Source organism: Garra rufa, chromosome 3, assembly GCF_049309525.1.
Source record: "Garra rufa chromosome 3, GarRuf1.0, whole genome shotgun sequence".
Taxonomy (NCBI): domain Eukaryota; kingdom Metazoa; phylum Chordata; class Actinopteri; order Cypriniformes; family Cyprinidae; genus Garra; species Garra rufa.
This window is the reverse complement of record NC_133363.1, coordinates 36,510,517-36,525,056: the sequence shown is the minus strand read 5'-3', so window position 1 is coordinate 36,525,056 and position 14,540 is coordinate 36,510,517. Positions and strand designations below refer to the sequence as shown.

The 14,540-nt window shown below is 34.3% G+C and overlaps 1 protein-coding gene and 1 long non-coding RNA gene across 3 annotated transcripts in view; one reads left to right on the top strand and one right to left on the bottom strand.

Moving 5' to 3' along the window:
* Positions 1-14,540, bottom strand: part of tent4b (terminal nucleotidyltransferase 4B) — a 43,217-nt gene that overhangs the window by 10,482 nt on the left and 18,195 nt on the right. Inside the window, exons 2-8 of the mRNA XM_073836059.1 lie at positions 13,533-13,656; positions 4,462-4,508; positions 2,966-3,086; positions 2,764-2,871; positions 1,342-1,470; positions 688-901; positions 138-264 (exon numbers count right to left, since the gene is read on the bottom strand). Coding sequence (XP_073692160.1) covers positions 138-264; positions 688-901; positions 1,342-1,470; positions 2,764-2,871; positions 2,966-3,086; positions 4,462-4,508; positions 13,533-13,656 — 870 coding nt within the window. The remainder of the gene's footprint in view (positions 1-137; positions 265-687; positions 902-1,341; positions 1,471-2,763; positions 2,872-2,965; positions 3,087-4,461; positions 4,509-13,532; positions 13,657-14,540) is intronic.
* On the top strand, positions 5,368-9,246 carry LOC141330962 (uncharacterized). 2 transcript variants are annotated; one of them, XR_012355214.1, is made up of 4 exons: positions 5,368-5,421; positions 6,012-6,077; positions 6,246-6,388; positions 8,936-9,246. It is a non-coding gene; the product is annotated as an uncharacterized lncRNA (long non-coding RNA). The 2 variants fall into 2 exon arrangements; XR_012355213.1 differs by lacking the exon at positions 5,368-5,421 and having other exon boundaries at positions 5,767-6,077.

The window sequence follows — 14,540 nt, the reverse complement described above, 5'->3', positions numbered from 1 at the left end:
GTGTCCAGACTACATATTACATCATGGGTCAATAAAGAAACTCTTTTTAAATTAATAAAATACCAAAAAATAACTAATGTTCTGCCCATCCTTAAAACTAAGAAAACTAAACATTTTAAACACACATATTGTCTCACCTCTCTGCCTTGTTGTTGGGATAGTACTTGGCAATTGGGGACACAGCATGACTTAAGACAACGTAAGCGTAATCAAAAGCCTCTTTCACCTGCATCGCCCCATATGAACTTCGCCCAACATCATTTTCTATGACACAAATGATATGAATCAGAACAACATCTATACAATCCTATACAATGACATTTTCATATCTGTTAAACTGTTTTAAAATGTTAAAGATATAGTTCAGACAAAAATGAATAAAGTTGTTATTTTTGTTTTGTTTGCACACAAAAAGCATTCTCGTAGCTTCATAAAATTAAGGTTAAACTACTGATGTCACATGGACTATTTTAACGGAGTCCTTACTACCTTTCTTCGTCTTAAAAGTTTCAGTTGTGTTGCTGTCTATGCAGGGTCAGAAAGCTGTTGGTTTTTATCAAAAATATCTTAATTTGTGTTTCAAAAATGAACAAACGTCTTACAAGTTTGGAACGACATTAGGGTTCATTTTTGGTTGAACTATCCCTCTAAGCAGTTTTAAATGTGCCTGTGGGTTTGTGTTTGTACCTGGCTGCAAAGGATCCTCAATGTAAAGCATAGAGGGTCTGTACCCATCCAGCATGCCTTTCTGCACTTCATCCTTGGCCAGGTATGAGCCACCGTCTTTGATCCTGATGCCCGTCTTCAGGTAGTTAAAATGCCGTCCGTACAGCTCGAAAAACTCAATCAGCAGTACACCCAGGTTTGGGTTTGAACTACATGCGTCCTCTCTGTAGTGCAGCTGGGAAATAGAAGAGAACACAAATTTTGTAATGGAATTGTTGTATTAACACAAAGCCTATGAACAATTATCATTAAATGGGTGATTTTAACTTGATTGGAGGCAAATCTGATTAGGCAAATACCTCTGGCTCTGATAACAAAAGCCAGCTTAAGCAAGTTAATATTCACAAAAAGTGATGAGTTGTGTGCATTTGAAGTTGTTTTTAGCAGCCATTTATTATTATTATTATTATCAACGTTTTGCAACTGTGCAGATTAATATTTCAGTAGAAACCGCAATTTACTCAGAGTAGAAAGAACAGCATTTATTTGAAATAGAAATCTTTAGTAAGAACGTAACCATTTTTACTGTCACAGTGCACATGTTTGTTAACAGCACTTCTTTTGGTGTACTAGTGAGACAGTGTGTGTGCATTTGAGTGTGTAAAAGTGTGTTACCTGTAAGAAGCTGACAACCATGAGGAACAGACTGTATGATCCAATTCCTCCTGTAAAAACCTCATTCAGCTCTCTTTGCAGTAGAAACTGCTTCAAAACCAGCACCAGGTATGGTAACACAGGAAATTGCTGAAACACACACAAAAATACACACAAGTCAGAAAATAAATCTGTATAAAGACTGCAACTACAAGACTGAAGACCACCTCCAATTTAAAGGCTGTGCATAGTATCTACAGAAATCATTAGTCCATAACTAATGGGGCATTCCTGCAATACATTCTCACACAGTAATTTGTTCGCGAACGTTGCAAAAGTGTATAACAACAATGGCGTCTGCATAAGCACCTCTTAGCAAAACACAAGAGTAAATCAGTCGGCGCTTTGTTTCCCGGCGGACCGAAAATAAACGCCACGAAAATAAAAGTCAAATTCAACTAATCAGATGATGAATTCTACATTCCTGAAGTGTTTCCAGTTAAGTGTACCATATGCATCAGACGTTTAGCCAATGTTCCGTGGGCGTGACGTCTGAGGCTGAGACTACACTAGATGAGATTCAACATCATGTACAATCTAGGACTTCGTATCACGTATTAGGACATAAAATAGGACGTTGGACTTGAGTCTTGTAGTGTGCACTTGACTTTAAAGATGATTTCACTTCCAGAATAAAAATGTCTTGATAATATACTCACCCTCATGTCATCCAAGATGTTCATGTCTTTCTTTCTTCAGTTTTAGAGCAAAACATTCCAGGATTTTTCTGCATATAGGTGGCCAACTGGTTGAAGGTCCAAATTATAGTTTCAATGCAGCTTCAAAAAGCTCTGCATGATCCCAGCTGAAGAATAAGGGTCTTATCTAGCGAAACAATCTGTCATTTTCTTAAAAAAATTAAAATAAAAAATATATATACATTTTAACCACAAATGTTCATTTTGTAGTAGCTCTGCAATGCGCATCTAGTCATGTTAGAAAGGTCATGCGTGGTTAGTTCTTCATCTGGGTTCTTCAGTTCAAAAAGGTAGGGTAGGGCGAAAAACTTTAAAATCGTCTGACGTTTTTGTAAAGGGTGCTCGACTTTCTTGAGAATCTGTGGTTAAAAAGTATATAAATTGTAACTTTTTTTCTTTTGGAAAACGACCGATCATTTCACTAGATTCAACGTTGGCCACCATTGAAGTCCACTATATGGAGAAAAATCCTGGAATGTTTTTCTCAAAAACCTTAATTTCTCTTCGACTTTGGAAAAAAAGACATGAACATCTCTGATGACACAGGGATGAGTAAATTATCAGGAAATTTTTATTCTGGAAGTGAACTAATCCGAGATGGTGAAAATGCAGTTAAAATGAGTTTCTAAAACCTAAACAACTCAAAATAGTAATTTATGACTTTAAAAAAAATCTCCACAATCACCTGTTTAAAGTCCTTGATGAGGTTTGCAGCTTTAACACCATTCTGTACGTTAAAGCTGATGTCCACTTTTACCTCTGTGTGCAAGTCTGTCAGTTTAATGATGGGGACCTATAAACACACAGAGTGTTAAACACAAGCAGGGATGTCTGACAGACATCAAAAACAGCCAACATAGATTTCTGACACAAAGCAGTGCTCATACCGTTGCTTTGTCCAGGACTTTGACAGAGTTTTCATCTGCAATTTTTCTCTTGCGGAGCGCCTCTTCCAGAGTCCATAGAGGTAAAGTCTCCCAGTGACCAAAAACCACAAGGTCTATATCACTGGTATAAAGACGGACGAAAGAAAGTGTTAATTATAAGCAAAATAATATGGTTCTCTTTTTCATGAATGAACAATACAGTGAATGATGAGTATGTGTACTGTAGGTTTGATGGATTTTAACAAATTAAAAACACATTTATAGAAGGGCACCCAAGTAAGTTACAAAAGAGTACCTAACTCAACTGTTTCAGCAACTAGCACACTTGTGTATTGGCACAAACATACAGTATTTATTCCACTAAGCCACAGTTCAGTAATCCAGATGGCGTATAAACGCAATATGACTAGTGTGAGTGAGTGACGTGAGATTGGCACAAAAAAAAAAAATGCACACACTCTGGATCACAGGATAAGCAGAGCTAAATTTACAAATCGTAATCCCCTTCTTGCAAGCACACATTAAAGTACACATCTACACGTCATAATACTTAGCATAGCATTTTATGTCACAAAATAAATAAGGTGCATGTACACTACCAGTCAAATTTTTTTTTTTTAATGTTAATGTTTTTTTTAAAGAAGTCTCTTCTGCTCACCAAGCCTGAATTTATTCAATCCAAAGTAGAACTAAAAACTAAATATTTTTACTATTTAAAATAAATGTTTTCTAACTGAATATATTTTAAAATGTAATTTATTCCTGTGATTTCAAAGCTGAATTTTTAGCATCATCACTCCAGTCAAATGATCCTTCAGAAATCATTCTAATAATATTCTGACTTGCTGCCTAAGTAGGTTTTTTCAGGTTTCTTTGATAACAAGAAAGTTCAGAAAAACAACATTTATCTAAAACAGAAAGCTTTTGTATAATTATAAATGTCTTTACCATCAATGCAAAATAAAAGTATAAATTTCAATCATTTCTTTCCAAAAATAAAAATAAAAAGGATCAATTTATACTGACTCCAAGCTTTTGAATAGTATAGTGTATAATGTTACAAAAGCTTATTTCAGATAAAAGCTGATCTTTGGATCTTGCTATTCATCAAAGAATCCTGAAAAAAAATTACTCAACTCAACCATTTTAAATATTGATAATAACAACAAAAAATGTTTCTTGAACAGCAAATCAGCATATTAGAACGATTTGTGAAGGATCGTGCTTTGATCACAGGAATAAATTATTCAAATAAATATTCAAATAAAAAATAGTTATTTGAAATAGTATAAAACATTTTAAAATGTTACTGTTTTTGCTGTACTTTGAATCAAATAAATGCAGGCTTGATGAGCAGCAGAGAAAAAAAAAAGCAATAAAAATGTTACTGTTCAAAAACTTGTACTGGTAGTATATAAGACTATTTAAGATCATATGAATATTGTGCTAACTGAGAAAATTAGCAAGAGCAAAAAAAAAAAAAAAATCAATATTACCTTGTAGGCAAATACAAGCCTGTGCTGAAGCTGCCAAACACCTCAACCTGAATGCAAAAAACAGAAAAACAGGTTTGATCTGCCCTTACAATAATCTACCATATTTAAAAGATTTGAAATATCTATAACATGCAAATAGACAAGTATTCCCACGGGACACTTTGATGTTTGAGTAAATGAGTGTAATTCCTTGCAAAAACACACTAGGACTGAATTTGGCAAGAAAGATGTGCCCTCATAAGACACATGAACATTTTTAGTGAGAGAGCTGTCAATTCAAGTGTATTAATCTGTGTATGCTATTAGTTAACACTGAAAATAATAATAATAATACAACATATTAGGGCTGCAACAACGAATCGATAAAATCGATAAAAATCGATTACTAAAAGCGTTGGCAACGAATTTCATAATCGATTCGTTGTGTCGCGCGACGCAGAGACATTTGGTTGTTATTATATATATTTAAAAAAAATTGAGCGCAGAGCGGAGTGGACACATTCGGTCTCTCTCTCCCGCACTGATGCCAGCAGAGTTCGGCACCTCATAAACTGTGTTTCCATCCAAAAATGCGAATTTAACTTATGCGCAAAACTGGAACATTTGAGCATAAAGCACCGTTTCTACATTATGTATATATGCTGCCCCGATTTATATCAAACATGTTTGATATTTAAGCCTACTTTGGCTAGCGTACTTTCACAGCAGCCAATGCTCGATCGCAAAACAGCTGCTGTACGAGTCGTTGGATAGTGGAGATGGAGAAAACTACACTGTAACGAATTGCTGTAAAAATTACAGCAATATTTTACAGCAGCGGGTTGTATTTCTTATAATACAGCCAATACAGCATATTGCTGTAAACCGCAATGCATTCTGGTAAATTTCAAATCTAAAGAGGCGGGATTATCTTTAACGGTCGACATTTGGGAGCAGCAAGAAGAACGATTCATAACTGTGGTAAGTAAGTGTCTTATTTCTGTTTTATTTTTCATAATTTGTAACTGTATTAGAATATTAAAGAATATAAGGTGTCATAAACATTCGCGGTAACCGCAGATTAACGAATCCTCCGTCCGCGGAGCACGAGAGAGACTTGTGCGGGGATTCGGCACTGCAGTCGCGGAAGGATTACACACACATTCCCCTGCGGCTATAGGCGTAACATCTCTGGGTTCCTACGTTAAGAATTACAAGCTTCATTGGCAAAAGATGTGATTCACGGCGACGTCGTGCTGATCAGCACACTTTCTCGTTATTATTTTATGATGTACAACAAATTTGCACAGGCAGCCATCTGTTAACACGGGCACCGAAATAAAACGCGTATTTAGGGCTCGCGATTCGCGGTCAGCCGCTCACGGAGGATGTGTGTCACGTAAACTCTGAACGGTGCTGTTAAAGTGGTTAACGTAAGCAGTGAGATGTACTAGCACCTTTGATAACTTGCTTATTCGCTTATTGTTTGAATGTAACGTTAATGCTTTTTGCTAACTTTGATTTGAAGAATGCCTTAATCCAGCCCATTGTCCTGTCTGGCCTGTTCGCAGCATATTACATATTCTGGACTAACGTTATCAAGAGGAGACAGACGGAGTTTTGGAGTTCATACAAAGGTAATAGTTGCATTCTAACAATCTGAGTACCTGCATTTTACATGTAGATATGATAGAATATGTTTCTCAACTCAAGTAGAGAGAGTTTTTTTAGGGAGAATAATTCAGATGTACAAAAGCTAAAACTAATGTGAATTACATATTGTCTGCTTCCTGACTGTTTTGTAGATATTTATCCTGAGAGAAAAACAAAGAAGTTGAAAGGAAAAGACCCATCTAAAACGACAGAACACAGAAGAAACCAGCAGAAGTGAACCCAAGTTACCAGTTTTCTTTGCAATGCGAAGGATTTTCAGCAGAATTACTGACATGTAAGTACACATACACCAAGATCTTTTTCCTTTTATTATGTTATTTTATCCTTTATCTACACTAGCGTTCAAAAGTTTGTGATCAGTAGGTTTTATGTTTTGAAATAAGTATCTTCTGCTCATAAAGGCTGCATTTAATTGATAAAAAATACAGAAAAAACTATAATGTTGTGAAATATTATTAAAATGTTTTATCAGGGCTCGAAATTAACTTTTTTACTTGGTAGCACTGGTGCTCCCAACTTCAAAAAGTTAGGAGCATCCCCAAAAATTTAGGAGCACCCAATTTCTTTTTAGTTATGCGCCGATCTTGATTCTTAATGGCCGATTCTGATTAGCACACGTACATCACAGAGATGTCTATTTGGCGTCTGCATTTACATCCGCAAGACATCTACAAGATGTAGTTTGCTCATCTGCAATACGTCTATTGGACGTCTCCTATCAGATGTCAAATAGACGTCTTTAAGAGAGAGAGAGAGAGAGAGAGAGAGAGAGAGAAAAAGTCCAATTCCAAGTTAAGTGGAGCGCAGTGTCAGTGACAGGGAGTGATTGTCGGCTCAGGGATCGCAAAATGTCAAAATCTCTGGTAGCCCTTCGGGCAGGTACTATTTTGGTATCCCGAAAATTAATTTAACTAGCCCAAATAAAAAAGACTTTTTTTTTTTAAATATAGAAAATCAGATAGGAGTCTAAATGTCAATCAAAAATGTTTTCAATACAGAAATTTTATTTCACCATTTAGTGTAGCTGCAGAATTTTTTTATATCAATTTAAGGCAATTTATGACCTTTTTTAAGAGCTGCACAAGTTAAATGAACAGTAAGAGTGGGGTTGGACAATGTAGGGTAGGATTTTAAGCCATAAAATTAAATGATTTATAATTCAGATACAGGCACAAATACAAAATATCTAATACAATGGCATTTTAACCTTTATACCATTAAAAGGGATAAATCAAGTATATAATTTCTTATATTTATATAAGATATATAACATTAGTATTACTTAATTGTTTAGATTTTTAAAAGGCACATTAACTTCTTTCACATTTACACATGGATCGAAAATTGCAATAATTTGACCATAAACAGCTGAAAAAATGTATTGGAAATAAAAATGCATTATTTGTCACAAGGGGGCGCTTTAGGAGTCCTGAAATATTACGGTTTCCCTAGTAACAGCTGTACACAAACCAGCCTTAACGCTGTTTATCAGACATGAAATGAAAATGCAAACGACACGTTTCTGAGGACAGTCGGTTCCCTTCAGATACATTCATATAAAGACATCCGTGCCGCGTTTTGACTTTGAAATGTACAGTGCACATATTTATACAATGACATCATTGCCTTTTTGAAGATTAATCCAACCCAAACGCGATCGTCTTTTCGTCTCTTAAACTTATAATCAAGACTTTTCTTATACTATTTAACATATTTATAACTTTATGGCCTTACATTTGATACAAATAAATTGAGGAGTTTTAAGCACCTGCAGAAGTCCTCTACTTTACGATAGACCGTCTGACAGTCCGGTGAAACATTCTGGTAGCCCGACTGGAAACATAATAGCCCCGAGATGTCAGGCTAGCGATTTTGCGAGCCCTTCCGGCTAATATCTCAAATCTGCATTTAAGGTAATAATGTGAAGATGAAGTTTAAATAGTTATGTAATGTTGAAGAAACCGTCACTGTATCAGCTCACAGCAGTCTGTGCAGTAGTTAGGCAAGCGACAGTTTTGAAACCGAGTCGCACCACACTCATTTCTCTCACTCGCACAAATGCTTCCAAATATAATTTGAGGTCGCACAGATTAAATGGTCGCAATTTCGAGCCCTGTTTATCCATTTTAATATACTTAAAAATGTAATTTATTTCTGAATTTTCAGCATCAATACACTAGTCTTCTAATTACTCCAATGTCCTTTAGTGATCCTTTAGAAATTATTGTATATGCTGATTTATTATCAATGTTAGAAGCAATTGTGCTGTTTAATATTTTTATTAACCTGTGATACTTTTTTCAGGAATCTTATATATTATACTTATATATAGTATGTTACATTGAAATTGATTGTAAAGATTTATATTTTTAGATAAAATGTATATTTTAAATAACTGCTGTTCTTTGAAACTTATTCATCAAAGAATCCTGAAAAAAGTATCACAGGCTCCAAAACATACACTGACAACATTGACAATAACATTGACAATAAATCAGGATATTGATAATAAATGAGAATGATCTCTGAAAGATCATGCAACACTGGTGTAATGATGCTGAACATTCAGCTTTGCATCTCAGAAATAAATTATATTTGAAAGTATAGTAAAATATAAAACTTGTAATAACTTGTAAAAATTGTAATATTTTTCACAATTTTAGTGTTTTACTGTTTAATATCATACTGATCTAACTGTAACAATCATCACTCTCTCTGCCTTTGACTGTATCTGTCATCCCTCTGTCTTTGTCTGACTGTATCATTGTTTTGTAAAATATCTAATGTATTGCCCTTTTTGTTCTTTTATATATTTTTTTAGCCACTCTTTGCATCCTGGGCTGGAACAGCATCTGGATCTGAACTGTTCTCCTTTTTCGATCAGAAGTTTTTTTGGACTCACTTGAGGGCTTGTTGTTTGGCCATGTTGGACTGTCCATGAAGTTGTGAAAATTCATCACTGTCTTTATGGTATTTCGAACCATTTAATTATAACCATGTTGGTTAACTTGATGTTGGTTTCAACTTTGGCTAAATATTGGTTAACCTTAATATTTAGCAGCGTAATATGTTTCAAGTAAATATTTTCATGCCCAATTTATTTTGGAATTCAGAATAATACTGAATACACTGTTCTATGACTATGTTAATAAATAAGAGATTTTTTAAATAAAATTGGACCTGTTTATCAAGATTAAGATGTGTCAAATTATTATTATTTTTGTTTTTATTAAATAATAGGTGCACTGAGTTTCATACTATACAACACTTTATGCAGTTAAATATTGTTTAAAGCTTATGCAGTTAATAAATTGTTTAAATTGCTAGTCATTATTATTCAGCAATCTGGAAAATAAATACTGCAAATAAAGAATATACAAATTAAAGTAGTACAATATTTTTACAGTGAAACGTTATTTAATGATTTCCAGTACACTTGTAAAATTGCAAACTATTGCTGCAATTTCACAGTAGCAGCTTTAAATAATGTATATATCGTTGCTAGTATATATACAGAAAATTGCTGTATTTTAACAGTAAAACTGTAGTTAATCATTTACAGTGCACTTGTAAAAATTTACAGTATTGCTGGCAACCAAAGTTGCCAGTAACTTGCTGTAAATTTTACAGTAAAACTGTAGTTAATCATTTACAGTGCACTTGTAAAAATTTACAGTATTGCTGGCAACCAAAGTTGCCAGTAACTTGCTGTAAATTTTACAGTAAAACTGTAGTTAATCATTTACAGTGCACTTGTAAAAATTTACAGTATTGCTGGCAACCAAAGTTGCCAGTAACTTGCTGTAAATTTTACAGTAAATTTTTTACAGTGTACTTCTATAGTTTTTGTAACACTGTCTGTCTGTATAATGTGTCGAAAACATACCACAACCGTAAGGAGAAAGAGGAGCTCTGCTGAGGTGAAATCGTCTCAGTTTTGAATAGGGCTGTGACTGTGGCACGTTGTTTTTTTATATATAGCCTACACTTCAGTCAGCTAACAAGCAGCCTAAAAACGCTAAAATAAATCAAATAAATAATATATTTAATTAAGAAAGTAGCCTAAGAGTATTAAATAGGTTATTAAACAAACATTCCTTGTAAAAATGTCCGACAGCTCATCAATTTTTGGCCGACTGAATTTCCAGTCCGACTGTCTTTTTTTCTCTTTCTCTTCCTCATTACACAGCTGCTGATTTTAATAGCAAAGTGATTACATTTATTTTCGTTCCTTTAGTTTATAAAGTTAATTTAGAGATATATTTTGAACACTTTTTGTTTGTTAAATTCAAGTTTTTGTTTTTTAAAGTTATACCTAGCAAACAGCGGCAGACAGATCAAAAGCCTGCTTAATTCATCGCGATTTAAATTAAAATCCATTGATATAAAAAACTTAAAACATATCACAATATTAGTTTAATCATTCAATCAAGATAATTCCAAAGTTTGTGCGGAGAGAAGCGCGCTTTGCAGGGCATGGAGACGCCAGTGCAATGTGGAATTTCTTTTTTGCTCATAAAGGTAAGAGTAATTTACCACCCGGGCCGGAACTGTAAAGGGTCTAGCTTAGTTTGTGTGTACTCACAGTATCAACAAAATGTGCTCTTAAAGAAAACAAACAGAATACGCTTGATATCTTTGGTTTAAACAGGAGTGCTTCACAATAATTAACCGAAACCCAGGTAATTGCCTCACAAACACAATATCTATAGAAAGCTTTAAATTATTATTTTACTATAAAACGAAATAATTAAAATCGAAAACAAAACTCTTTCATTAGCTAATCCATAAAGATGCATTAGGCATTAATGAGCAGATGGCAGGATCGTCAATTTCATCTTTGCAACACTGAATCAGAAAATACTAGTTTATTAATAAGTAATTCCAATATTTTCTTAATTTTTGCCCTGACACATTCATGGTAATTACTTTTGCTGGGGCTTTGAGGCCAGTTTTGCGTGCATTTGAATGCGGAACTCTTCCAGCTGGTCGCTGCTGATGGCAGGACACTAAAAACCGCCATGGCAGAATGAATGTAGCAGAAAGTTAGTCAAGTTAACCCGTTCCAGCGTGCAAAGTCACATGACTTTTTTTAATGCGCACTGAGGAATTTAATTTGAGAGGCTTCTTGATGGGAAATGCAGCATGTACACCACAGCAAGCCGCTGTCTTGACGGATAGTAATTTTAGTTTATTTATAGTCTATATATTTGGCAGATGTAAAGCATACATGTGTATGTTTTTTTGTGTTAGTCCATTTTTATTTTATTATTATTATTATAACAGTTCAAGGAGCAACATGTTCGTGCACTTTCTAAAGATTTTAGTTCTGTTTTTGAATAAAGGGTTGTAAATCCCTTGTTTTTTTTTAATCCGATTCATCGATTAATCGAAAAAATAATCGACAGATTAATCGATTATTAAAATAATCGTTAGTTGCAGCCCTACAACATATAATTTAATAACATACATAATGAAAACACATTTGAGCTAAGCATGAATAAATAATTAAAAACAGGCATTCAACAAGTAGTATACATGAAGTATTCATTTACACAGGGACTTAAAGACATGTACGTGGTTTTAAAATAGTAGGCAAAGCCCATCCTTGCAGTTAAATACTCAATCTTCTTTTACCGACAGAGACTACTCACATCCTTTAGGTAACATTGAGAGAGTGATTGACAATAATCGATCCATAGTACTAAAAATTAGCAGCTGTTAGACTGTGCGTTGCTTTCAGCTTACAAGAGAAATCATCGTTTTAGGAGCTAGAATGTCTGATAATATATATATGCATTCCCAAATTGCACAAGCAACCAGACACTGGCACTAAGAAAGAGATGCTAATTCTGTTTCCTCAATGTGTAAGTACAGGAAGACAAACACAGCACTGTGGGATCCAAATATAAACGTGCCTCTGAAGAACTCCACTGACACAAATGTACATCTTAGTTACAAGTGCCTTAGCTACTTTTCTAACGATTTGCATTCATATATACAGCAAGAAACATGTGATGCTCTGTTATTACACCGATTATGTTTCCTTGAAACATTATCCTGCACTCTGAGCTAAATATAAAGACAGTTTCAACCAGAAATAAAACCAGACATTTTTTTTTATAACACAACACAAAAGTCCAATCAGGCTGTTGACACATTTTGGATTATTTTTCACTGTTGTGTTAACTGTCTTGGAAAATTCTTTGCAGTTCAAATTTCCACATCACCTGTCTTTATTTGACTTTGAACACCATTAGGAATACTTCTTTCTCTGCCAGAAAACATCCATAAGCTCCAGCTGGCTTATAGACATACAGTTGATGTCACACATTTACATACACCTTGCAAAATCTGCTAAATAATAGTTGAATTTATAAAAATGACCCTGTTCAAAAGTTTACAAACACTTGATTCTTAATATTGTGTTGTTACCTTGATGATCCACAGCTGTGTGTGTGTGTGTGTGTGTGTGTGTGTGTGTGTGTGTGTGTGTGTGTGTGTGTGTGTTTAGTGATAGTTGTTCTCATGAGTCCCTTGTTTGTCCTCAACAGTTAAATTCCTGCTGTTCTTCAGAAAAATCCCTAAGGTTCCACAAATTCTTTTGTTTTTCAGCATTTTTGTGCATTTGAACCATTTACAACAATAACTTATTTCGAAAACTATCTTTTCACACTGAGGGACTCTTATGCAACTATTACAGAAGGTTCAAACTCTCACTGATGCTTCAGAAATAAAAACAATGCATTAAGAGCCAGGGGTGTAAACTTTTGAACAGAATGAAAATTTGTACATTTTTCTTATTTAGCCTAAATATCATTTTTTTTTAAATTCAACTATTATTTTCTCTTGTGGACTATATGTAAACATCTTTTATGTGAAATATCTTATTCAGATTTTGTATGATCCCTCTTATTTTGGTAAAATAATTAACATTTTGCAGATTTTGCAGATTCACTTTTGACCAACTGTATTTAACCTAAAGAAATAAGTTTATTAGCCACCAACCAATGCAAAACAACTGGACTGAACAAAGCAAACCGTAAAGATTTTATATAAAGCAAATTCATTGTTAAACCAGTAAACTGTCCTGTTAGATATACATGTGAACTGAGAGAACTATTGACTGTATTTCTTGTATTCTTGATGGGTTCCAGTGACAACTTAGAAATGGAGTCCCTCAAGGCTTTATATTTAGGCCGCTGCATGTTCATGACACTAACGTAATGGTGACTACTGCAAGAACAAATTCACACGTGGTCTTAGATATTTAAAAAGTGTTTGTATTTATGACTCCTTGGCAGGTTTCCTATTAATTCTGCCAAATATTGATCATCCAAATATTCAAGAATACAAATTACATAAACCCAAAGAACACAATCAAATTAAGTAAAAGTGTGTGTGTGAGTATCACTAACCTCGGCATTGGGCCACAAGTCCTTGATGACTCTATGAATCCTGGCCACCACCTCTAACCTCATGTGCTCCTCCTCTGGACGAGGAGAAATGAACTCATAAAAGTCCTTTATCTCCTCATGCAGCCTGGATAGAGAGAGAAAGAGAAATTACATAATCGTGTTACATTACGTATTACATAATCAATGAGTTATTGCATTATTAGCAATAAATCTCTAATGTTTAACACAAATACTACATTAAAATGATTTGGTGGCACAGTATCACACATTGGTGTTAATGCTAAACCTAGTTTCTGGTGACCTGAGCTGTTGTAAGTGTCATTCAGTAACAATAAAAAAGGAATACGAAATAACGGCCAACAGTAATGCATACAAATGCGTTTTTTGTTTTCCTAGTACACCTAAAACACAAAAACTAAATGTTTTTGAATGAAGCCTCTTATGCTCACCAAGACTGAATTTATTTGATCAAAAATTCGGTAAAAGCGATAATACTGTGAAATATTATTACTATTTAAAATGGTGTGTGTTACAATTTAAGTTTATTATTTTAATATATTTTATTACTCCTGTCTTCAGTGTCAAATGATCCTTCAGAAATCTTTCTAATATGCTGATTTGCAGCTCAAACGTTTAACATCATCATCAACGTCTAAAACAGTTGTGCTTAACATGTCTGTGATAACCATGACCTGTTTTTTCAGGATTCTTTAAAGAATAGAAAGAACACTAATTATTTGCCATTGAAATCTTTTGTAACATTATAAATCTACTTAATCAACACTAGTTAACATGACTCAGAATAAGAGAAGAACAAAGAAATTCACACCATACTTACAAGTAAGTAACATTCAAAGGCAGGTTACTACAGCAGGGACTGCTAGTGAAGCTACTGAGTCATGAAAGGGAGTGTAGCTTGCAGAATTCATTCACTGATCTCTCGGTGTCATGAGAGTTCACTATATTCAGTAGATGACTGCGCCAAAGCACCTGCTATCACCTTTTCAA